This window comes from Mesoplodon bidens (assembly GCF_964165515.1).
Source record: "Mesoplodon bidens genome assembly, contig: HAP1_SCAFFOLD_84, whole genome shotgun sequence".
In the NCBI taxonomy this organism is placed as follows: domain Eukaryota; kingdom Metazoa; phylum Chordata; class Mammalia; order Artiodactyla; family Ziphiidae; genus Mesoplodon; species Mesoplodon bidens.
The window spans coordinates 1,694,943-1,720,685 of record NW_027672468.1 but is presented as its reverse complement, the minus strand read 5'-3'; the positions used below and the strand labels follow the sequence as shown (position 1 = coordinate 1,720,685).

At 52.5% G+C, this 25,743-nt stretch overlaps 1 protein-coding gene and 1 pseudogene across 2 annotated transcripts in view; both read left to right on the top strand.

Moving 5' to 3' along the window:
• The window catches only part of LOC308610178 (E3 ubiquitin ligase RNF157-like), a 233,694-nt pseudogene that overhangs the window by 195,974 nt on the left and 11,977 nt on the right, over positions 1-25,743 (top strand). Inside the window, exons 14-18 of the transcript in view lie at positions 3,703-3,814; positions 4,290-4,462; positions 4,748-4,819; positions 5,708-5,756; positions 7,873-7,983. The product of the transcript in view is annotated as an E3 ubiquitin ligase RNF157-like (transcript). The remainder of the gene's footprint in view (positions 1-3,702; positions 3,815-4,289; positions 4,463-4,747; positions 4,820-5,707; positions 5,757-7,872; positions 7,984-25,743) is intronic.
• Positions 21,707-24,657, top strand: LOC308610159 (forkhead box protein J1-like; the record flags this gene model as incomplete). The annotated part of the gene is made up of 2 exons (XM_081259409.1): positions 21,707-22,204; positions 23,890-24,657. The coding sequence occupies 2 exons, from the start codon at positions 21,707-21,709 to the stop codon at positions 24,655-24,657; spliced, it is 1,266 nt and encodes a 421-aa protein (XP_081115535.1).

Genomic DNA, 25,743 nt, shown 5'->3' with positions numbered 1-25,743 from the left:
GGAGAGGCCACAACAGTGAGAGGCCCTCGTACCGGAAAAAAAACAAAAAACCATCTTAGGAATTTCCCGGTGCTCCAGTGGTTAGGACTCCATGCTCCCACTGCTGCAGGCCTGGGTTCAATCCCTGGTCAGGGAACTAAGATCCCACAAGCCACACAGTGCAGCCAAAAAATTAAATATTAAAAAAAAAGTTTAAAAAAATCCATCTTGCTGGAATATTTTCAGAATTCAAATTATGACAACTATTGTGATTTGATTTCCATTTTAGAAAGTTAGCTCTTTAAATCAACTCACAGTGTAGAGTGAATCAGAAAGGGAGGAGATTAAGGAGACCAGTTAAGAGGTCGTAGTTTTAGTTAAGAATGAAAACTACCTGAACTAGGATAGCAGCATTAAAAAATAAGGATGGTGCAGATTCAAAAGTTGTGGGCAGTGTGAGTTGAGGGAAGGGGAGAAGTTAAGGCAGAGGACACGGAGGAGCAGTCCCTGGGGGCAGCTGCCACTTAAATGGGATCCTCTGCACGGGTTTTGTCTGCAGGTTGGTTTGTGCCCAGGCCCCAGTGTAACCAGACCGGTTGGTCACAAGTACCCCAGTATCTACTGCCTTGGAGCCTGTATTCATCTGCCCAGGCTGCCGTAACAAAATACCACAGGCTGGGTGGCTTAAACAACACACACTCACTTCTCACAGTTCTGGAGGCTGAGAACTCCAAGATCAAGGTGCCGGCAGACTGGGTTGCTGGTGAAGGCCCTCTTCCTGGCTTGCAATGACTGCCTTCTTACTGTGTCCTCACATGACAGAAAGAGACTGGGAGTTCCCTGGTGGCCTAGTGGTTAGGATTCCCGGCTTTCACTACCGTGGCCCGGGTTCAGTCCCTGGTTGGGGAACTGAGATCCTGCAAGCCTCACGGTGTGGCCAAAAAGAAAAAAAAGAGAGAGAGACTGATATCTCTCTCTCTGTTCTTATAAAGCCACTAATTCCATCTGGAGGGGCCCACCCTTATGACCTTATCTAACCCTAATTACCTCTCAAAAGCCCATTCTCCAAATATAGTCACATTGGAAGTTGAGCTTCAAGGTATGAATGGGGGAGGGGGACATGAGTCCATAGCACAATGTAAAGTCCATGGAAGGAATGGGCCTCTTTACCGAGTGTGTGTGTGTGTGTGTGTGTGTGTGTGTATTAGATTGGATTTTTTGCCTTTTGTCTGCTATCTTCTTTCCTTCTTCCTTCCTTTATAACTGTAGTACAACTGTTTTAGTTTTGGGCATTCAGTTTGGCAATATTTAGTAAATTTTCAGCTGTGGCCCAGCTATTTCACTTCTCTGAGTGTCCATGTAAAGGAAAAACATACTCCTGTGTGTTTCCTCTTCTCTCAGTATTCTACTACAATGCTGATTCACATGTTTAAAATTAATTAATTAATTAATTAATTTTTATTTATTTTATTTTTGGCTGCGTTGGGTCTTCGTTAGCTATGCGCTGGCTTTCTTTAGTTGTGGTGAGCAGGGGTTACTCTTCATTGTGGTGCACAGACTTCTCCTTGCAGTGGCTTCTCTTGTTGTGGAGCATGGCTCTAGGTGCGCAGGCCTCAGTAATTGAGGCATGCGAGCACAGTAGTTGTAGTGCACTGGCTTAGTTGCTTCATGGCATGTGGGATCTTCCCAGAACCGGACTCAAACCCGTGTCCCCTACATTGGCAGGCAGTTTTTTTTTTTTTTTTTTAGAAGCAATTAGTGTATTTATTCTGGAAAAAAAAGCACTTAGATTAGAAAGCATTTGTCCTATCAAAGCCAACGCCTCTATTCATTTAGGAACTGGAGCTTATCCTCTTTTAATTAAACCCCAGCAATTCTTCATTTTCCATTCTGTATTGTCCTAGTTTGGGTTGTTATAGGAAAAATACCATAGACTGGGTGGCTTAAACAACAGAAATTTGTTTCTCACAGTCTGAAAGCTGGAAGTCCAAGATCAAGGTGATGGCAGCCTCATTTCTTGGTGAGAGCACTTCTCCCGGTTTGCAGATAGATGCCTTCTTGCTGTATCTCACATGGTGAAGAGACATTATTTCTCTCGACTCTCTTATTATAAGGGCATTAATCCCATTCATGAGGGCTGGCAGGCAGTTTTTTATTTATTTTATTTTTATTTATTTATTTATTTATTTATTTATTTTTTGCGGTACGCAGCCCTCTCACTGTTATGGCCTCTCCCGTCGCGGAGCACAGGCTCTGGACGTGCAGGCTCAGCGGCCATGGCTCACGGGCCCAGCCACTCTGCGGTATGTGGGATCTTCCCGGACCGGGGCAGGAACCCGTGTCCCCTGCATAGGCAGGTGGACTCCCAACCACTGCGCCACCAGGGAAGCCCTGGCAGGCGGTTTTTAACCACTGTGCCACCAGGGAAGATCCTGATTCACTTTTTTCCCCCAATGCACATATTATTTATTTATTTATTTATTTATTTATTTTTGGCTGCATTGGATCTTTGTTGCTGCATGCGGCTCTCTCTAGTTGTGGTGAGCAGGGGCTACTCTTCATTGCAGTGCGCAGGCTTCTCACTGCAGTCGCTTCTCTTCTTGCAGAGCACGGGCTCCAGGAATGCGGGCTTCAGTAGTTGTGGCACACGGGCTTGCTAGTTGCGGCCTACGGGCTCTAGATCACAGGCTCAGTACTTGTGTCACACAGGCTTAGTTGCTCCACGGCATGTGGGATCTTCCCAGACCAGGTTTCAAACTCAGGTCCCCTGCATTGGCAGGCAGATTCTTAACCACTGGGCCACCAGGGAAGTCCCTCCTGATTCACTTTTGACACTAGATGTGTGTGGGTTTTCCACACATCAGGCAGGAATTGTTAAATAAATTATAGTGAATCTATACTATGAACTGGTATTCAGCCAAAACTAAAGTAGAGCTGTATCCAATGAGGTGCAAATATATCTAGGACCACATCGTTTACCAAAAAAAAAAGCAAGTTCCTATATATAATGTAGAGTCTGGATTCATTTCTTTATTTTATTTGTTTAATATTTCTTTATTTATTTGGTTGCACTGGGTCTTAGTTTCTGCCAGCAGGCTCCTTAGTTATGGCTCACTGGCTCCTTCGTTGTGGCATGTGAACTTTTCGTTGTGGCTGTAGAAAGAGAATCAGTAGGCGTTTGCATCTGCCCTGGGGTGCACCGAGGTTGCGAGCCCAGGTGACTGATGGGGGTGCCGGGCGTGGGCTGAGGGACAGGCGGTGTTTGTATAAGATCCATCAAGCTGGAACTAACCCTCCATCCAAGAGGAGAAGCCCAGCAGGTACCGGGGCCTCCGCTGGTTCTGTGTTCTCTCCCTTCAGAAGAAGAGCTATTTGTCCGCGTACCACAAAAAAAAAAAAAAGGAGAGCTATTAGTAATCCTGGGGAAACCTGGGGTGTTCCCGTGTCACAGCTACTGGGTGACCAGTGTCACCTGAGCTGCGGTCTTTGTGTGGCTCCAGCAGCTGCTGGGCCTCGGGCAGGATGTGCTGGCACCTCCCCCCGGGAGACAGCCAGTCCGGGTCCGGGGTGCACAGGAGTGATGAGAGGAGAGACCAGCCCTCCCTCTGCATGTCGCCTCCTGCCGCCCTTCCCAGATCCCCTTTCCTCCTCCTCGCACGGGTGCCCTGCCCTGTCTCCTCCCCTCTAACATGTTTGACTGGCGCTTACTTCTTTCCCACCCAGGAATGTGGCATCACCCCAGAAAGTGAGAACCTGACCTTGTCACCGAAAGGAGCTATTGACCAGTCGTCCTGCACGGGGACGCCTCTCTCCTCCACAATTTCCTCCCCAGAAGGTACATGATGGTGGGTGGGAACAACTGCAGGTCCTTCCCCATCAGCCGAGTCCATAGTGCTTCTAATATTTCCTCCCGGATGGACTAGGGAGCAGCACTTTAATACCTAAGTGGCAGACAAAATAGGCCCCAGCTTGAGAGGAAGTGAGACTCGCTCCCTTGCAATGAGAGGGCGGTCTAGCAGCTGAGCTGGGGGAGAAGCAGGTATCTCACTCCCAGTCCTGCTGTCATAAGTGTTTCTTTAACATTATGACAGGGAAAAGCAAATCCCTCATCCCTGAGGTTGAGTTTGGATTTCTAAAACATAAAGGAGCCAAACCTTGGAAAACCTTCCATCTAAACCCTATTTGGTGAGGGCAAGGCTAGGCCGCTGGTGTCCTCACTGCCCGGGTGCAGCGAGAGAGCTCTGTTCCCAGTGCACTCACAGCAGCCGGGCCTGACCTCCGTGTCTTTCCTCCAATTCCTGTCTCAAAAGACGCTGCCAGCAGCAGTCTGGCCCAGTCGGTCATGTCCATGGTGTCCTCCCAGATCACCACCGACACCGCCTAATCCATGTCCGGCTCCTACATCGCCCCTGGCACAGAAGAGGACGGGGAGGCTCTCCCCTGCCCCCGGGCTGCCAGCAGGACCCCCTCAGAAGAAGGAGACGTAAGAGAGGAGCATAGGATCACCCTCGCCGCTCTGCTCTGCTCTGTACTCGAGTCCCAAGGAGCTCAGTCCAGGGCCTGCCAGGGAGATCGGCAAAGCCCCCCAGTGCTCGGGAGGGGAGCCCTGGAACACAGGGCACCGTGTCGTTGAATCACAGACTCCCTCAGATGTGATCTTCCATGTGGCACCACTTCTGTCCTGAGGACTTGGTTTGGTTTGCTGCCAGGCGAGCTGGGTAGGAGAGCCGGTGGCATCTGCACCTTGACTTTTGTTGCTCCTTTGCAGGTGACGCCAGCGGCGTCTCCAGAAGGCACCTTTGCGGGCCTTGCTGCCACCGCCGAAGAGCAGGATGCAGAGGTAAGAGCAAGGTGGACGCTGGTGCCCCTCCCCGGTCAGAGGGACTGCCGACACTGGCAGAGGAGGCAAATAGGATGGGGGCTGTTCTGGAAGAAGCCTTCCACGGTTGTGCACTTGGATCTGTTAGAGGCAGGGTGCAGGCACAGGGACTGTCCAGATAGCAGAGGGCGCTGGTCTCAGCGTAATAGGCGTGGGGTGAGTTCCAGAGGGAAGTCTTCCAGGCCAGACCCTTGAGAGGGTGTTTGTCCTCCAATTCACTTAGTATTTACCTGGCACAGGCATCTCACATCTTCCTGGCACTGGGGGACACAAAGACCGAGTGACATGGCTTTTGCCTGCCCACGCCCCCAATCCACCCATCCCACCCATCCCGGAGCTCCGTCTGATGGAGGAATCAGAGTTATAACTCAGCGTGAGAAGTGCTCTGATGGAGGTGTGGCCGAAGTATATGGAATGCCCAGCTCCCAGTGGGGACTCTACAACTTTCTCTTGAGCCAGATGTTCTCAAAGGAGTATCTGGATGGGATTGGGGATCCTAAAGGGTTTCTGAAAGTTTTATGATCTCACGGTTTGCTTTTTAATTTGACAACTTTTATTTCCACCTGGGAGAAACAGTGTGAGCTAAACTATTACCAAGGCTATTCCTGACAGTCCCACGGTCCCTCTGTAAGGTGCCTCAGACCTGGTCCCTCTGGAACGTGCCTCAGACCTGGTCCCTATGGGCCGATCCTGCCTCGCCAAGCAAAATCTGCCTCTGCTGGGACTCCCAGCCATCTCACACGGACAGGAAATGTATGGATACCATGAGGGTGATTAGTTCTGTCTTCTGACAATCAGTAGACTCATTTCACTGCTTTATGGACTCACAGTGCCTTCCTTCTGTCCTAGGGAAATGATGTTCTAGAAGAAGAGGCCGGATCACCCACACAAGAAGACGGTAAAAGACCTGGTCTTTTGCTCCCTTTTATTATATTTCTTTCCCGGGTATTCTCTGAAGGGTAGAGAAAGGGGCACTGGTGTGACTTGGTGGCACTGCTCAAGGGTGTGGCTTTGGGGAAAGGTCGTCTTCTTGATGGAATATCAAACCAAGCAGGGTATCTAAGGACCTCAGCAGCCTTCCTGGCTCTTTCTGGGCCTCTGAGCCAAGGCTGCAGAAGATACATGGAGTTCTCCATCTACGTTGAGTAGATCCTGAAGCTTCTTGGGCAACTGCCATCACCTTCCTTCCTGCTTCAGCTTCTCAGCTGAGTCTCACAGAACTGCTGTAGCAGCCCCAAAGTTCATCTGCAGCAGGAGAACAGCTTCCTCCCCTTGGGGGAACCGACTGTTAGGCAGTAGGTTTTCCTGCTTTAGTGAAGAAAACGGCTGGTGTTACAGTAGCAGAAGGATCACAGCCCTGGCGGCACAGCAAAGGTGAGGTGAAGAGACGTTAGCAGCTCAGCGTGCACTAGTGTTTGTAGGCTATTGGAACGAGTCTCTTTACCATCGTTCAGGCCTCAAGTAGATATTTTTTTTAATTGGAAGAGTTGGTTTACAATATTGTGTTAGTTTCTGCTGTACAGCCACGTGAATCAATTATACATATACATATATCCACTCTTTTTTTAGATTCTTTTCCCATATAGGCCATTACAGGGTACTGAGTAGAGTCCCCTGTGCTCTACAGCAGGTCCTTATTAGTTATCTATTTTATATATAGTAGTGTGTATATGTCAATCCCAATCTCCCAATTTATCCCTCCCCTCCCTTGCCCCCCGCCATAACCATAAGTTTGTTTTCTACACCTGTGACTCTATTTCTGTTTTGTAAATAAGGTCAATCATATCTTCAGTCGGAAGAATTTTGTTTCTAGTTAGCCGAGAAGCGAAGGAAGGACCTACATATAGAGCAAGGAAGTGGCGGGTGGGGGGGGGGGTTTAGGCGAGCTGGGAATCCCACCTGGAATTGTAGGACCAGGCGTCCCAGGAACCGGTGTCTCTTCCCTCTGCTCCTCTGAGGTGCCTCCACAGAAGGGCAACCTCTAGAGCAAACCTGGATCCCAGCCTGGATGCAGATGTCATGCTAGTCGCTTCTGCTTTGGCCATGGCAGTTGCTTGGTGGGTGGTGTGGTGTGCAGGGGGTGCACATGTGCACATGACCACTCTCTCCTGGCCAAGTAGTGCCGGAGGAGGGGTGGTCGCCCAGGCTGTGCCTCTGTCGCCCGCGCACGCCAACCAAGCCGGGGTTGGGCGCTACCTGCCCTCGGTTGATGTCTTCAGGGTGCAAGGCTCCGAGTTCTCCATTGTGATTGTCGTCCCCAGTAGAATATTTGCTTCTAAAAGGCAGAGGGCAGTACGTGGTTTCCGCCTGACATTCCATATGTGGTTTCCACCTGACATGCTGTACACAGTAGATGTATGTTTCTTCCTCTGCCTTTCACCAAGGAAAAAAAAAAACGGGTGGGGGGCTTGAAAAAATAACACCTAAAACTGTCCCCTTCCCATCTTACACGACTGTAGGTTTCTGGTCAGCCCCTTAAAACATCCTCAGAATAGCAAATTAAGTCTCAAAGAAAATAAATCATAATTTTGCAAGCGATGCGATTCTTTGATTTGAGGTGCAAAATTACGGGACCAAAGAGCTTTAATTGCCATTTTATGTATTAGTCATTTCGCAGAGCTTTGTGGTCATAAACACACCCCACGTGCACCGACAGACACAGGCCGGAGCCTGGGGTCACTTCCCCCGTGGCTCTCCTAGCTCTTCCAGCCTGGCTTAGCTCTGCTGTGGGCCCGGGTCTGTGTGTCCAAATCCCACAGACCTCCCCAGCGCCTGATTTCCCAGGAACAAAGGCTGGAAAGGGGCCAGTTAAGGAAACAGAGCAGAACAGAGCGAGAACACACATGTACCCACACAGTTTCCTTTATTGTCCACTCTCCCCACTTAATTATTGTCTTTTTTTTAACATATGATTTGATGTTTTTTGTCTCCATCCTTAAGATTTGTATTTTAAGGACAGCAAAGCAGAGAAAAACACAGCCAGGTCCTCTCTAACTGCCTTAACTCCTTTACAGGCCAGAGGACATTCGCATTTCTAGGTATGGTGTGTGACAATAACAATGACTTTGACATCGCCAGCATGAAAGCACTGGACAATAAGCTGTGCTCTGCGGTCTGCTTACCTGGTGAGTGGCAGTCTGCTGAACATGAACTTGGTGGGAGATGCTCCCCTGCTCGCATCCCTGCTCTCACCCTAGGACACCCATCTCCTGCCCTGCAGTTCCTGCAAGAAGGCATGGGCTTTGCTAAGGTGCTGGGAGCCAGTTGCTGAAAGGAAGTGAGGCGGCCTCGGGAGAGTCCTTGGGCAAAGAGCGACTCTGCTCTAAACGAATCTATTTGGGCATGGAGAAAGGCGCAAAAATACCCACAAAGCCTTCCGATTTGGCCTGACCGTGCCCCCTCCATCATGATCTTGCAGATCCCATGGCAGGGGGCCTGGTCTTGTTTCCATCAACAGGCAGTTTAAGGCAGACACGGCCTCTGTGATAAGGTCTTGGAAAGAGAGCCTGAGCCCTTGAAAAGGGAACCTGTAGCCCCTCAGAGGAGAGTGGTTAGTTAGGATCAGAGAGGAATTTCAAAGCCTGCATTTTATAGACTAGCTCTGTGACCCAGTGAGCCCTGGGCGACCACCAGTTGCCTTGTGCTCCCTAGATTTGGATCCCAAAGGAACGATCAGGGGTGGAGGGTGACTCTTCTCCCTGGAGGCCTAACTCTATAAATTCAATCAGGGCCATCAACGTGCCCCTTATTCCTTCTCATGACATTAAACTGAATCCGGGATGAGTTCTCAGGAGGAGCCCACCTGTCAGTCACACTCTGCGCACTGATGTCTCTCTGCTCCGTGCTCACCAAGGGCTTCACCAACCATGGCTCTAAAGCCACATCTTGCCCGGTGGACTAGGTCGAAATTGCCCCTCCTGGGTTCACAGCAGAGACTGCCTTCATGTTGCGTGGTTTGTAATCTCTTAAACATGCCCTGGACATACTTAAGCTTCAGGACAGCCACGTCCCGTCATGGGTCCAGTGCTTTACTCTCTTGGCGACGTGGTTACAGGTGCTGGAGGGACACAAACTCCTGTGGTTGCCACTCTCCATCAGATTGCAAAAGACCCAGGTCCTCACCCCTCTGGCCCCATGAAGGCTTGTGGTGGAGGAAGCCATAATCCCCAGAGACACCTCCCACGGCCTACCCAGGGTCTCTCCGGTCCCTTCCCACTTAGCGTTGACCCAGGCAGGCCTGGGCCAGAGTGGCTGAGGTCCAGGGTACACTTCACTTCCTGCCTTCCTACTCTTTACCTGGCTTCTGCCTGTCCATTTGTTTCTCATGTCTTTTTGCCAAATGTACGTCTGTCTGTCCAGTTTGTTTATTTTGAAACTCATTTAGGTTATCCAGACTTCGTGTGAAAGTTCATGTTCACCAACACCCAACCCCAAGCTTGCTGGGCGCACGCACATCCGAGGGGCCCTCGCTGAGGCTTCCGTTCCTAACTGGCAAGAGCCTGTATTTAATATGCTGAAATTTTCCAGGAAAAAACATATTTGTGAGACTAGATTAATCCCTGTTCCACAAAAGTGGGGATGCTTCTGTGGCAAAGGTTACAGGCAGGATTTGTTTTGGTCACTAGTTGGGGAAGATGCCATCTCTGCCCTCACTCCGCCCTGAGTCTGTGGCAGCTGTGCCGGCCAGCCGCTCACTGGGTTTCAAGAGAGGAATCTAGGCTCCTGCCTCCCCGCAGTGGCTCCCCACCAACCCCCGTGTTTGGCAGAGAGAGCTCCTGGGAATTGTTTCAGCCACCCATGCTGGTGGAAACTGACCCCAGGCCTTGTGCTTCCTCCTCTCCCTAACTCCTTCGGGCCAACCTGCTGGTGGATGTTTATTCCACTCTGGGATTGCGGCAGGGGAGCGAGACCTGGAAGGAAAACAATGCCTGGGCTTCTTTATGGTGATCTCGAGAGCCAGCCATTCTCAGATTAAACTGGCTTCACCGTTCAGGCCAGACATGAAACCGAATGACAGTGGCAGCTGCCGGGAGAGGGAGTTGACGGTCGCATCGTAGCCTCACCCCGAGGTCTCAAGGGCTCTTACGGGAGAAGGAAAGTGCATCTGCTCTCTTGGTAAAAGGTTTCTCATGTTCTGCTGTTAGCGTCACACTGGTAGTAAAGAGCTGGGGAACTCTCTGGAAGCATCTGTCGGGTTAATGTCAGGTCAATGACAGGAGCATCCACTGTGGTAGGTCTCGTGGAATCAACAGAACTCACCACGCTCAGCTGTAAATTCAAAGTTCCATCCTATGACTGAGGTGCCTCAGGCTGGCTTGGCCGTCAGGACAGCTTCTCAGGCACTTGGTCTCCCTCTCCACGCTGTTTCCCTCCCCACATGGATGCCACTCCCCTCATGGAGCGCCCACAAGGAGGGAGCCCGGGGAGCATCCCATGGTCCACCCTCCCCAGGCCCACAGGTGCTCTGCCAGGAGCCCCAGCTCGCGGCAAGGATGGCTCAGGTACCCATCCTCGCTGCTCTCATCAGCCTTGTGGGATTGATGTTGAGAAAGCACCTGTGTCATTCCAGCACCTCTTCCACTAAGAAGCCTCTGGGTCTTCTTTGGCCCTGAGACCAAGGTGCGGGGGGGGGGCGATGGTATGTTCTGAGATTGTTCTGCAAGGTTCTCAAAGGGAGGAAATCTGAGTTGACCATTGTAGGTGGTGAGCCGATTAGAAGCGTGAGGCCATGCTAGGTAGATGGGGCCCCAAGGAACCTGATGGAGTATCACACAGGCGTCAGGATAGTGGCCAGAGGACCAGTGACAATACTGTGAAAAGGCTCTGGGGAGTGTGATGGGAAAAAGCAAAGATAATTTGAGTTTATTAGTGGAAATACAAATGTTTTTGTTTTGTTTTGTTTTGTTTTTTGTGGTACGCGTGCCTCTCACTGTTGTGGCCTCTCCCATTGTGGAGCACAGGCTCCGGATGCGCAGGCTCAGCGGCCATGGCTCACGGGCCCAGACGCTCCGTGGCATCTGGGATTTTCCCGGACCAGGGCATGAACCCATGTCCTCTGCATCGGCAGGCAGACTCTCAACCACTGCGCCACCAGGGAAGCCCGATACAGATGTTTTTAAATGATGGCATTCGACAGGATTGGGCATACCGATGAAATCTAAAAGTACTTATGGAGGGAATTCCCTGGCCGACCAGAGGTAAGGACTCAGCACTTTCATTTCAGTGACCTGGTTCAATCCTTGGTCGGAGAACTAAGATCCTCCAAGCCACTGCACAGCCAAAAACAAAACAAAGAAAAGTACTTATGGAGACCTGAAATAACCCAAGACTAAGACGCCACTAGGAAGGGCTATGCTTCTCAGATACTAAGGAAAAATCGGAATTAACTTTCTCTTTTCTTGGAGAGAAACTCTACAAGATGGTGGAACTGTTACAGACCTTAAATTTAATTAGTGGCTGGGTAGAGGCAGGAAAGAGGTGTGTGGAATCCCCCTAGATGTGCTCCCCAAATCTGCCTCTAGAGGTCTCCTCACTTCCCCGTTTCTGAGCCTGAGGATGGAATTAAGTGGGAACCACATTTCTCTACCTCCCGTGAAGGATTTTCAATCTCCAGGCTCCCTTTTCTGGCTGAGGGCTGGACAGAATGGCAGCACTCGCTCAGGAAGTCCTCCTGCGCCTTCCAGGCTTACCTTCTGCATCCAGGATGCACGGAGCAGCAGGGTTTCGCCGAGGGTCTGGCAGAAGCCTTTTTAGAGGAAAGAGCACCACCGACTGTACTAAGAAGCTGGGGAGATCAGAGACTTCAGGTCTGAGTCTTGAGGCTGTTTCAGAAGGAGCCAGTTTTCAGCCCTGGCTCAGAATCTGGACCGGTGGTGTTTGTAGCAAGGACTCAAGAATTCAGAGCCAGGCAGCCTGGCAGCCAGTGGTGGTGGCGGTGAGGCTGCGGCAGTGTTTTGATTTGACTTTCTGTGTGTGTGTGTGTGTGCGCGTGCGTGTGCGCGCGTGTGTGTGTGTGTGTCTTCTCTACTTTTTACCATTTGCTTTTGGTCTTTCATACCAAACAGCCGCAGTTCCGGAGTCCTGCCCATTAAACACAGAGGAATAAGTATGAGATCTACCAAATTATATAAAATGAAGGAACAACTTATTTCATCTGGGGGTTCCTAACTTAAAAGGGCAATCTTGCCTGCTCTTCATCTTGTCACCCTTAGAGCGGTAAAGCACTGTGGACCCATGTGCCGGACTCCGGTACCCCCAGGGAGTACAGATCCCCGCATTCCATCAGGCTGTGAGAGATACCTAAACTTTTCCTGTCCCACTCACTCCCCTTCCCCTGGGGTCCACCTCCACAAGACTATTATTAGACCCTTAGGGCGGAGTAGCACACCAGGACATTTATGGGTATACACAATTTATACCCGCTGAATCCCAGTGCTTCTGCCATTAAAGGGTTTCGTGTCTTGGGCTGGCCTAACCTGAAGCTGAACCCAGACATTGGTGAGTGGACTCCCTCAAATGTGACACAGTGAGCCTCACGCCCACCCTCCAGGGTCAGCTGGCTCCGTCCACGAACTGAGCCCTCTGAAGGGCATGGCTCTCGGCTCTGCCCTGGAAGAGATCACCGTGTGCTGGAGGATCCAGCAATTTCCACACAGCATGAGAAATTGGGTGGTCGTACGGGCCAGTGGGGGAACACTTCGGAGCATGCTGGACCCCATCTGGCTTCAGGGGGGGCCTTCTGGGGGCAGGTGCTGGAAGAAGCAGCTCAGCAGTCCTCGGCCAGAGAATGGAAGGCTTTCCCCAAACTCAGGGGGTTAGGGCTTCATCCTCTCCCTTCAGAAGGGGCATCTCGCTGCACTGGGGGGACTGAATCAGATGGAGTCAGTCTGTGGGATGGGAGGACGACTTGGGGGAGATGAGTGTAGCCTGAGCAAGGCCTGGGGGGCGGATGGTTTTCGCGCACATTCTGTGAGTCAGGCGCCCTGCTCACCACTCTTCAATGTCACCTCGCTTAGTCTCACAGCATCCCTGGGGAGTAAGTACTTGTCTCCCATCTGATGGATGGGAAAACCTGGGCTCCAAGTACAGTGACCTGCCCAAGGTCACACAGTCAGTACGTTACAAGCTGGGGCTGTAACCCGGTTTTCTGACTACAGATTTAGACCTTACTAGAGCTTGAACAAGCAGGAGGTCATGGTGGATTGGATACAGAGCATGAAGGAGAGAGAAGCACCAAGAGTGGGTTTCCAGCATGGGCAGCGGGTGCTTCTCGTGCAGGAACTGCAGTACAAGGGGGGAAGATGATGAGTTTCGTGGATGGTACCCGGGGGACCCCAAAGCTCTGGAGCTAATGTCTCCTGGGGTTGGTGGCACCAGCTGATAGCAACTCTCGGTGGGCTGTTCAGGTGCAGAAGGAGAGGAACAGCTGTCACTCTGTTCTCTGCCATGCCATTTGGTCCCTGGCACCCTGCTGGGCAGCCAGTCCCTTCCTGCCCCACCCTGGCCCCCACAGCAAACACTAACTCTGAGCCCAAATTAACACACTCTTCTCCCTCCCCTTCACCTCCTCCTGCTCTCGTGAAAGTCTCAGCCAGACTCAGTTTCTTTTCCTGGTCCGCTGTAACACTTAGGGAAACTTCAAGACCAAATAAAGATACAAAGGTGGAGCCTACGGCAAGCTCACAAAACAAGGACCATCCTGCATGTCCCTCCATCAGAGGGCCACCGTGGCCATGACTGTCCCTAGCCCAGTGGACGCCACTGCTCCCAAGTTTCACGTGCTGTGGTTTGCACCCTGTGGGAGTTCCAGGTAATGCGCATCTTGCCAGTTTTCGTGCCAAACTCCGGACTGTCCTGCCAGAGACACCATCTACACCAAACCAAAGGTCCGGTAACCTTCCTTTCCTCTTCTCAGGTGCCTGGCAGGCTGACGACAACGTGGTCAGTCGTCGGAACACGCAGTGCAGACGCTCATCTTCTGGCAGCCTGGAGGACCACGAGAACAGGCTCTGCGTGTGGGATCCTTTGGCCATCTGAGAGCCTTAGCCCCTGTACCAGGGCTCTCCTCCCGTTCTCACATCCCATCCTGGCCTCATGGCACCACTGACCTCCTGGGCATCCTCAGCAAGACACACGGAGACTTTTGAGACCCACGTGAAAGCTGGATGCTGAGGGCACCTGACCCTTCTCCCAGACTCATCTTCTTCCGCAACCGTGATCCTTCCCCTCTCAGAAGGGACTGGAAACCTCTTTTCTCCTTGTGGGCTAAAGCCACTCGAACTGCAGCTCATGAGACCCTTTGCAGAGACTCTCTGGAATGTTTCCACTGTATCTTGATCTTCAGGTGGAGCTGTGGCCTACAGACTGGTTATTTCTTGTGCATCTTTTCTTTTTTTTCTCCTTAGGAGGTAGACCAAGAAGACTCAAGAGTTTGGGTGACTTCATTACAAACACCCATCTGGCATTTTCTAGTCTCTGGGACATCATGACCAATCTGAGACCTGCAGTTTGGGGTGGCGTTGGGGGATGACTCCTGTGAGAAGGGAAAGCCATATTGCACTGTAAGTGGGGTTTCCCTCAAAATGCATTAGGAGCTCCTCTCTCAAGGACAAGAAGCAGTGGCAACCACCAGAAGGTTGGTTGGGAAAACAGTTCTTGCTTCTGGTAGCAGAGGCTATGCCTCGTGTGTCTGCTTAGGAAGGAGGCCTTGAATCTGAGAACCCCTCAGTTAAATGATGACCTACCGGGGACTTCTTTATGATCAGGTGCACTCAGGAAGGCCTGGGGCTCCATCCTAAGGTGACACTGCAAAGGCATTTTTGACCCCCTCTATGTACCAGGCACTTGTTAGGGACTGTCGTATATTATCACGTTTCATCACTACCGCCCTGTCAGGTGGCATTCTTATCCCTGCTGCCCCCGTCTCCACCCCGCTTTTCTGAAAGAGTTGAAGAAAGAAGCTGAGAGAGGGGTGGACCGGTGGTGGTTCTCATTTGGTGCCCAGGAACCCCAAAGGAGGTTGGGGGAAGGGCTGAGCTGGGGTCAGTGGTGGTCTGGGAGGCTCCCCACCCCACCGGTTTTCCTCCCCTGTCCTCCAGATCAGCTGAGCCTGATGGGGGGAGCCGGAGGTACTGCCTTCCATAGGCTCATCAGAGATTTAGAGATATTGTTCAAATCACATGTGCACCCCACCTCACTCTGGTGTAGGGCATAGAAATAACAGCCTGAAACAGCAAGACCGTAAGCTGTTGGCTGTTCCTCCCTCAACACTAGTGTTATCAATGGATTCCTCATAGCTCTCTGATAGATGCATTGTCTGCTGGCTTTTGGAAGAGGTGGTTATTTAGTGGAGCATGAGATTGAGAAGCAAAGTGGGATCCAACATTTTGTGAGGCTGAGATATGACAGAGCCCTAGGCTATGCCCACCATGATGGCCTGAATTAGTAGTTGGAATTGTTGCCCTAGAAGAGCTTTTCAGGGTCCTTCCCAAGGCCTCAAAGAGAGCCCACTGCCAGGGCATGTTTTGCACCTCCTGTGTGGCTGCTTTGCGCCACCAGGTGCGTGGTGACCCTCACTGCCTGGTGGTTGTGGTTCACATCCTGCCCTGAGGGTGAGCAAGGGGAGGCCTGTGGTCCTGACAGACACTACATGAGCCAAGCCTGAATCTCAGCTTCTGCCTTGAGTTCCCGTGTCCACCCGCTCTGAAATCCTGCAGTGGGCTCTGCTGTTTCAGGCCCCATTTAATGTCCTTCCTTTCCCCGAAACATTCTTACAGCCCCTTTCATATTGATGATTCCAGCAATAACCACACTTCCTGATCTCCTTGAAGTCTGAGTCCCAGAAGCACTAGGGAAGGGGGCGCTCCCTTAGCCTGGGTTGGTGGTATACAGATCCACCTCCTCTCCGGGCAGGTAGTATTCAGAGTGTGGTGTTACCTGAGATGAAGGAGATGCAGGTAAACAGTTGCCACAGTGGCCAGGAACCCTAACTGGAAGCCATTGTCTTCACCCTTTCTGGAGGGTCTGTCTTCTCCCAGGAAGAGGCTCAGAGAGATTCCTCAAGGCCTTGGTTCCATAACCAAGACATACCCGGGTGAGAAGTGGCCCTTCACTCCTGTTTCTCAGACAGTTCCTGCTCTCTCGCCATCCCCTCACCTCTTTGCCTTCATTTAGCTCTTTGGCGAGCAGAAATATCCCATCCAAAAGGGCTGGGATCAGGGAACAGGGCACAGAGCCTGGTCGGGGAACCGGACAGCCGCCCCAGTTATCATCTGGGGATGGTCATGTTGTTAGCAGTTGACCCACAGAGAATATGACGGGGCCTGGTTTCTCACACAAGGACACAGACTAACCAGAGGCCTGGAGCTCCTTCCGGCCACACTCAGGTCGGAGCTCACCTATGAGCTCACTTCCGGGTGGTGTGGTGATCCCAGCCTTCTCACAGAGCGCTTTTTCCTTCTCCTCCCCAGTCCCATCCCACCAGAGGTCATGCCCACGCTGGGGCATCTCCTGGGCACGGATACACACACGTTAAGCCATCTCACCTGGGGAGAGTTTGTGTCCTGTTCACCTGACCTTGGCATGCTGCTTGCTCACTTTGCTTTAGGATCTGCACACCTAGTGTGTGTAAGTATGTGTGTACTGTTGTGCCAGCTGTGTACCCCTCACTCCCTGGAGTACACTCATGGGCACACTACAGTGGGGACGTCAAGGATGCAATATTTATGGACTGCTGCATGATTCTTAAAAATGAATAAAACTGTTCACAAGGGAAGGAGAGCTATTAATTGCCCAGTTGGCTTATTTGTGAAAGTTTCTGTCCGACTTTCTCCAGCACGCTTTTAATTCTTTGACTCAATAACAACTCACACTGCAGAAATATAGAAGATCATGAGAGATTACTACAAGAAACTCTATGCCAATAAAATGGACAACCTGGAAGAAATGGACAAATTCTTAGAAATGCACAACCTGCCAAGACTGAATCAGGAAGGAATAGAAAATATGAATAGACCAATCACAAGCACTGAAATGGAAACTGTGATTAAAAATCTTCCAACAAACAGAAGAAGCCCAGGACCAGATGGCTTCACAGGCGAATTCTATCAGACATTTAGAGAAGAGCTAACACCTATCCTTCTCAAACTCTTCCAAAATATAGCAGAGGGAGGAGCACTCCCAAACTCATTCTACGAGGCCACCATCACCTTGATACCAAAACCAGGCAAGGATGTCACAAAGAAAGAAAACTACAGGCCAATGTCACTGATGAACATAGATGTAAAAATCCTCAACAAAATACTAGCAAACAGAATCCAACAGCACATTAAAAGGATCAAACACCATGATCAAGTGGGGTTTATTCCAGGAATGCAAGGATTCTTCAATATACGCAAATCAATCAATGTGATACACCATATTAACAAATTGAAGGAGAAAAACCATATGATCATCTCAATAGATGCAGAGAAAGCTTTCGACAAAATTCAACAGCCATTTATGATAAAAACCCTGCAGAAAGTAGGCATACAGGGAACTTTCCGCAAGATAATAAAGGCCATATATGACAAACCCACAGCCAACATTGTCCTCAATGGTGAAAAGCTGAGACCATTTCCACTAAGATCAGGAATAAGACAACGTGGCCCACTCTCACCACACTTATTCAACTTAGTTTTGGAAGTTTTAGCAACAGCAATCAGAGAAGAAAAGGAAATAAAAGGAATCCAAATTGGAAAAGAAGAAGTAAAGATGTCGGTGTTTGCAGATGACATGATACTATACATAGAGAATCCTAAAGATGCTACCAGAAAACTACTAGAGCTAATCAATGAATTTGGTAAAGTAGCAGGATACAAAATTAATGCACAGAAATCTCTGGCACTCCTGTACACTAATGATGAAGAATCTGAAAGTGAAATCAAGAAAACACTCCCATTTACCATTGCACCAAAAAGAATAAAATACCTAGGAATAAACCTACCTAAGGAGACAAAAGACCTGTATGCAGAAAATTATAAGACACTGATGAAAGAAATGAAAGATGATACAAATAGATGGAGAGATATACCATGCTCCTGGATTGGAAAAATCGATATTGAGAAAATGACTCTACTACCCAAAGCAATCTACAGGTTCAATGCAATCCCTATCAAACTACCACTGGCATTTTTCACAGAACTGGAAGAAAACATTTCAAACTTTGTTTGGAAAAACAAAAGACTCCGAATAGCAAAAGCAATCTTGAGAATGAGAAACGGAGCTGGAGGAATCAGGCTCCCTGACTTCAGACTACACTACAAAGCTACAGTAATCAAGACAGTGTTTTACGGGCACAAAAACAGAACGATAGATCAATGGAACAGGATAGAAAGCCCAGAGATAAACCCACCCACATATGTTCAACTTATCTTTGATCAAGGAGGCAGGAATGTACAGTGGAGAAAGGACAGCCTTTTCAATAAGTGGTGCTGGGAAAACTGGACAGGGACATGTAAAAGTATGAGATTAGATCATTCCCTAACACCATACACAAAAATAAGCTCAAAATGGATTAAAGACCTAAATGTAAGGCCAGAAACTATCAAAGTCTTAGAGGAAAACATAGGCAGAACACTCTAGGACATAAATCCCAGCAAGATCCTTTTGGACCCACCTCCTAGAGAAATGGAAATAAAAACAAAGATAAACAAATGGGACCTAATGAAACTTCAAAGCTTTTGCACAGCAAAGGACACCATAAACAAGAACAAAAGACAACCCTCAGAATGGGAGAAAATATTTGCAAATGAAGCAACTGACAAAGGATTAATCTCCAAAATTTAAAAACAGCTCATGCAGCTCAAGAGCCAAAAAACAAACAACCCAATCCAAAAATGGGCAGAAGACTTAAATAGGCATTTCTCCAAAGAAGATATACAGACTGCCAACAAACACATGAAAGAATGCTCAACATCATTAATCATTAGAGAAATGCAAATCAAAACTACAATGAGATATCATCTCACACCAGTCAGAATGGCCATCATCAAGAAATCTAGAAACAATAAATGCTGGAGAGGGTGTGGAGAAAAGGGAACACTCTTGCACTGCTGGTGGGAATGTGAATTGGTACAGCCACTATGGAGAACAGTATGGAGGTTCCTTAAAAGACTAAACATAGAACTACCATATGACCCAGCAATCCCACTACTAGGCATATACCCTGAGAAAACCATACTTCAAAAAGAGGCATGTACCAAAATGTTCATTGCAGCTCTATTCACAATAGCCCGGAGATGGAAACAACCTAAGTGTCCATCATCGGATGAATGGATAAAGAAGATGTGGCACATATATACAATGGAATATTACTCAGCCATAAAAAGAAACGAAACTGAGCTATTTGTAATGAGGTGGATAGACCTAGAGTCTGTCATACAGAGTGAAGTAAGTCAGAAAGAGAACGACAAATACCGTATGCTAACACATATATATGGAATTTTAAAAAAAATGTCATGAAGAACCTAGGGGTAAAACAGGAATAAAGTCACAGACCTACTTGAGAATGGACTTGAGGATATGGGGAGGGGGAAGGGTAAGCTGTGACAAAGCGAAAGAGAGGCATGGACATATATACACTACGGAACGTAAGGTAGATAGATAATGGGAAGCAGCCGCAGAGCACAGGGAGATCAGCTCGGTGCTTTGTGACCGCCTGGAGGGGTGGGATGGGGAGGGTGGGAGGGAGGGAGATGCATGAGGGAAGGGATGTGGGAACAGATGTATATGTATGACTGATGCACTTGGTTATAAACAGAAACTAATAAAAAAATAAAAATAAAATAAAAATAAAAACAATAAATACTTGGGAAGAAAAAAAAAAACTTTGACTCAAGACAAGCTGGACATGGAGGAGTGAGAGAGGGCAAGGGGTAGAGGGAAAGAAATGTTTCTGGGTGGGAGCTGGTGTACCATCCCCTGGGCACAGCTTCTGCGCAGAGGCCTGATAAGGAGCCCTCACCTCCACCCAACCCCCTTCAACCAGAGAACTTCCAACTGCTGCTCCTCAATCATTGAAGAGCAGGAAAGCTGGTGACTAGAGGGAGGCTGGGGGAGGGGAGGAGGAAGGACCACAGTCCACCGTTAGTGCGTCACTTAAAGGCTGGTGAAATTAATGGGGCAAATGACCCCAGTCACAGAATTTGGCAAGTCCACGGCTTTCCTGGGTTTCACCCACCGGCTCTGTTTCCTCGGCTATCTGGAAAGGAGGGAGAGCACTTGCGAAGAAGCCTCTGGAATGTCAGCTTCTGGGAATCTTGCTGAGGACGGGGCAGGGAGGGAGCGATTACCGGGAAACACTGGATTACCCTAGCCGCCTTGGGGTGTCTGCGACCGGGGCTGCGGTTTCTGCGGACCTGAGCGGCAGGTGGCATCGGAGAGTCAGACCTGCTTGCGGGCACCAAGACGACACTCGGTCGGGAGACAGGGACAGGCCGCAGAAACGTGAGGAAGTGCCACTCGCAGCCCAGAGGAGAGGAAAGGAAAGCCCCAAGCATGCACCCAGCCCTGGCCCCCGCGCCACGGGCTGCGTCCCAGGAGCCGTCGCCACCTCTGAGCAGCCCAGATGGGAAGGGGGTGGGGCGGAGTACGGTTCCCGCGGCGAACTGCTCGCCGAGGGCCCCGGGGCCTCTGCGGGAGCGCCGAGCCGCGCGCCTCTCCGAGCCCGGCGCGGGGCCCTCGGGCGGGAATGCGCGGAGCCGGGACGCGATGGCGGGTAGGGGACTGGGTCGCGCGCGGGAGAGGGCGGCAGGAGGGAGCTGGAAGAGAGTTACCGCGTGAGAGAGCGGTTAAGAGCCCGCGGTCTCTTTGGAGATGCCCTGGCCAATGGCAGAAGCGGAAGCTGTTTATATGGGCGGGGCGTCGCCACGGCAGCAGGGGACGCCTTGTGAGCGGCGACTGAGTGCCGGTCCCTGGCCGCTGGCTTTCAGAGAGGCGCCGGCGGGCGTGAGTGGCGACGAGGATTGCTGGCTGGGCCCTCGAGCTGGGAGCAGAGAGCCGCAGTGAGGGTGGGCGGTGGGAGGAATTTCTTTGAGAACCTTCCTTTGGCCTGGGCTGCGCTCTGAGCCAGGTAAGGGACGGGGAGGGCTGCAGGCCGTGGGAAGGGAGGGCGTCAGTAGCAGCCCGCTCTCCCATCGGTCCCCGACGGAAGTGGTGGGCCCGGGGACTGACATCAGAGGCGTTTGGGGGACACTCACTTCCCGCCCCCTTATAACTCTCTGTATTGTTTCCATCCTTCCCCTTGATCCCCATCCTAATATCCCTTTTCAAAGATCAGACGACCTCCCCCGCCCCCCGACCCGTCGTACTGCCCTCCTGGACTCTCTCGCCCCATTTCCATTGGTTGTGGACGGAGAGAGGGGGGTTAATTCCCCGCTTTGAGGGAGAAGGGGGTGGCCTCGCATGCGCCTACACTATTCCCTCGTTTGGCTAATTAAGTCTCCTCTAAAAGATCCAAGAGGAAAAGGGTGAGGCGTACCCCCTGTGGGTCGGACCCCCGGGCACACCTTCTGTTTCCCAGACCTCGGCAGTAAAAGATCCTCCCCAGCTGCAGGAAGGATTTTAGTAAGAGCTTCCCCCCTCGCCCACACTCTCCCCTCGGGGGTGGGGAAAGAGGGCTCAGTTCCCGCTCTGGTCCCCGCAGGCACCACATTCTCTTTGGAGGAGGCTACCCCCGGATCGCGGGATGGAAGCCCGCTTCCGGGAGGCTGCATAACTGAAGCCGCGGGAGTCAGCGGGCCGGAGAGCTCGGCGGCCACCCTCGGCTCGGCTCGTGGATGTTGACAGCCCCCTCGGAGAGTGCCCGCAGATATGGTGGAGAGCTGGCTACGCGTCTCGGGAGCAGGGGCAGCGGAGGAGGCCGGACCGGAAGGCGGCCAGGAGGAGTCCAACGCCCTGAATGACAGCCTGACCAGCCTGCAGTGGCTGCAGGAATTCTCCTTTCTCAACGCCAAGGTCCCCGCCCTGCCTTCAGGGGACACCGACCCTCACGGCTACCACGAGCTGTCAGGCTCGGCCGAGCCGGGGTCTCCCCTGGCGGCGGACCCCGCCTGCCTGGGGCAGCCGCACACACCGGGCAAGCCCACGTCCTTGTGCAAGCCGCGGAGCGCCCCCTCAGGGCTGCAGGCCTCGCCTCCCGACGACGTGGACTATGCCACCAACCCGCACGTGAAGCCGCCCTACTCGTATGCCACGCTCATCTGCATGGCCATGCAGGCCAGCAAGGCCACCAAGATCACCCTGTCGGCCATCTACAAGTGGATCACGGACAACTTCTGTTACTTCCGCCACGCTGATCCCACCTGGCAGGTAGGGAGGCACTCCCTCCCTCCCTGCCCATGCCCGCGCGGACTGGACTCACATCCCAGATCCGCAGGCCAAGTAGGCGCGGTACGGCCAGGGCCCCGAGAGAGGAAGGCCGTCCAGGAAGGACCTCAAGGGAGCCCAGTGCTTGGACTGCTGCCCCTTTGACTTCAGAGACGGAGGAGGGAGGATGTTCAGAGGGCTGCAGGGGTGCCGACATAGAGGTTCAAGTGGAAAGAACTTGTCCCTCATCCGGCAGGCTCAGCCCAAAGACCAGGGCTGAACTATGCGTGGACACAGCCCCCCAGGGTAGGTTGATGGACTGAGGGACACATTTGTGTCCCAAGTCCTGGAATTCCTACACACTACCCTCCTCAAGGTCAGTTTGTCAGGGCCTGACTGGAGGCAGAGCATGGTTGCTGCCCGGCTCTGCATCCCGCCTGCTTTCAGTTGGCTGGAGGGGCTCTGGGAGGGGAGAGGGGTGTGCTGCAGGGTGTGGTGGCCATCTGTGTCCCAGTGGAAGGGCTACGGGGCCTTCCGAAAGCTGCTGTGCCAGCCCCCACCCCAAGCCCTCCCTAGTTTCCTGCCTACACTCCTCCCCCTCTTCTCATCAACCTCCCTGCGGGGACAATTATCTCAGCCACGTGCTTTCCACAGGGGCTCTTTCCTCCCACACTGGCTTCATGTTCCAAGTCTCCGGAACCTGGCACAGAGCAGCCAAGGGGCCCAGACCACCATGTAAACCTCCCAGTCTTGCCAGGGCGCACTACTCACCTGCCGGCCCCACCCACCAGGCCCCAGAACACTATGCCCCAGCGTGGTTTGGACTGTGCACCCAGGCGTGAACAAGGCAGGATGGTGATTCAGACTGGGCACACACTGCCCTCAGCCTCTTCGACCATCAGGATCAGGGGCTCCTTGGGGACAGAGACCCTGAGGATGCACAGATCCTTCCCTGTGGCACAGGTCACAGGATCAGAGTTCCTGTGATCACAGCTATTCCACGTTTGCTTGGGCCCTGACCCTGGGGCAGGTACCATTTGTAACCTTGGTGAGAAAGCAGAGACCCTCCACCACCCCCACCCTACCCCAAGCCTGAGAGCCCCCAGGAATGAGCGCTATGCTCTTGGCTGGGTAATAATCAACTGAGGCCTCAGAGCCTGGGGTGGGAGGAGGGGGACATGGTGGGTGAGGGCCCAGGCCAGCAGGCGGCTCTACAAACAAGGAAAGTCATCAGATCCTCCCACACTTCATCCCCCACCACACACACACACCCTCACACCCACTCACTCATTTCACAAACAGAGAAGGCCAGCCAGGCCCAGGCAGAGGGAGATGGCCGTCCAGGACCTGGGGGAGCCAAGGCCTTTGACCAGAGGCCACAAGCAGTGGGGTAAGGGAGGGAGGGCAGGACAGGCTGGCACTGAGAGCCACCCTGCGGCTCAGGGCTCGGATGACTGAGCAGGCAGATGTCCTGGCAAATGGGAACAAAAGCCCCGACAGCACTCCCAGCTCCTGGTGCCCCGTGGCGGGTGTCCCAGAGCCTCCCGCTCGGAGCAGCGCTTCTGTCTCCCCTGCCCCCATCGGAGAGAAGGTGGTGGTGGGACTGGCAGTGGCGCTAGGAGCCCCCCATCACTGACGCCACCCACTCTCCCAGCTGTCTTCCTTCTCTCCTATCTCCCTGTGTCCAGAACTCCATCCGCCACAACCTGTCCCTGAAGAAGGGCTTCATCAAGGTGCCTCGGGAGAAGGACGAGCCAGGCAAGGGGGGCTTCTGGCGCATCGACCCCCAGTACGCCGAGCGGCTGCTGAGTGGGGCCTTGAAGAAGCGGCGGATGCCCCCAGTCCACATCCACCCGGCCTTTGCCCGCCAGGCCACGCCAGAACCCAGTGCCGCCCCATGGGCCGGGCCACTGACCGTGAGCACCGAGGCCGAGCAGCTGCTGCGGGAGTTCGAGGAGGCCACTGGGGAGGCAGGCTGGGGTGCAGGCGAGGGCAGGCTGGGGCGTAAGCGTCAACAGCCGCTGCCCAAGCAGGAGGCCAAGGTCCCGCGGCCCTCCAGCCCCCTGCTGCTGACCCAGGAGGAGCAGGCTGAGCTGGAACCCCTCAAGGGCAACTTTGACTGGGAGGCCATCTTGGACGCTGGCATGCTGGACGGGGATCTGGGCACGCTGGAGACCTCGGAGCTGATCCCGCCGCTGAGCCCTGCCTCACACGGGGACGTGGACCTCACCATCCATGGCCACCACATCGACTGCCCTGTTACCTTGGGGCCTCCAGTGGAGCAGGCTACCGAAAGCCTGGACTTTGATGAGACCTTCCTGGCCCCATCCTTCCTGGAGCACCCCTGGGACGAGAGCACCCGTAGCTCCCTGCCCCCCGAGCCCCTCTTTGAGGCCGGGGATGCCACACTGGCCTCTGACCTGAATGACTGGGCCAGCCTGGACGCCTTCTTGTAAGAAGCCAGGCCCTGCCTCACCTCCAGACAGCACCGAAGTCTGGGCCCAGACTGCCCCCCTCCCCGCCAGTGCAGGCCCATGGACACCCTACCACCCAGGCAGGGGCTGGGCCAGGTCAACCCACCAGGCCACACGGCCCCCAGCCCAGGCCATCCTCAGATTCTAGTCCAGCAGGCTGAGAATTGGGGCCCAGGACCAAAATTGCTGCCTCCGCTCCCCAGCCCCCCATACACACAGTGTTTCATTGACCCACTTCTTCCCTGCCCCAGAGACACGCTAAGGGCCCTGCACTATGAGAGCTGCAGCTTGGAGGGGCCCTGGCCAAGCTGGAAACATCAGTACAGGGCCCGCCCCAGAACACCTTAGCTTCGAAGCTTCTCTCTCTCCTGCTCTCCTCCCCAGGTCTCTATCCAGAGCAAGTTCCCAGGTACAACAAATGCTGATTAGGTGCCTGCAAATTAACACCCAAGAGGCCTCTCCCGGCAGTCTGTGAGGAGGAGCAAGGTGGAGGGGGGAAGAGAGAGGAGACAGAAAGGAGGCCGGGGTGCTGGGTGGAGCCAGGAGATTTTCTAAGGCCTCTGGGATCTTCTGGCTTCATCCCTAGAGGTGGGGCAGAGGGCATGTGTCCCTAATCTTTGAGCCCAACTTGAGGCTGAGAGCAGCGGGGAGATGGGGATCTGGGGGTTAGGGGCTGGGGCAGCCAAGCTGCAGAGGGAAAGGGGACAGACAGACTAATGTAGTGAGTGTAGCTATAGCTGAGGCTTAACTGGGAGGGACGCAGTGCTTGCTAGAACCACTGGGACCAGGAATGGGGGGATGGCCCCGTGCCCTTGCTTGCACTCCTGCAGGGGAGTGTCTTGCTCCACCATAAACGCCCTGGGCTGCATCCCACATCCACTCTCCTAACCCATCGGGCATTTTAACCTTTTTCATAGAAAGTTATTTACAATAAAAACATTTTTAAAAATAAAGTTTTAAAAAGTCTCAAAATGGACCTGCTTGCAACTTTCTCTGGGGAAAAGCATGGGCCAGTTTTGGGGAGGCCACGGCCCAAGGGGGTATGGCTGGGAGCAAGATGGGGGGCAC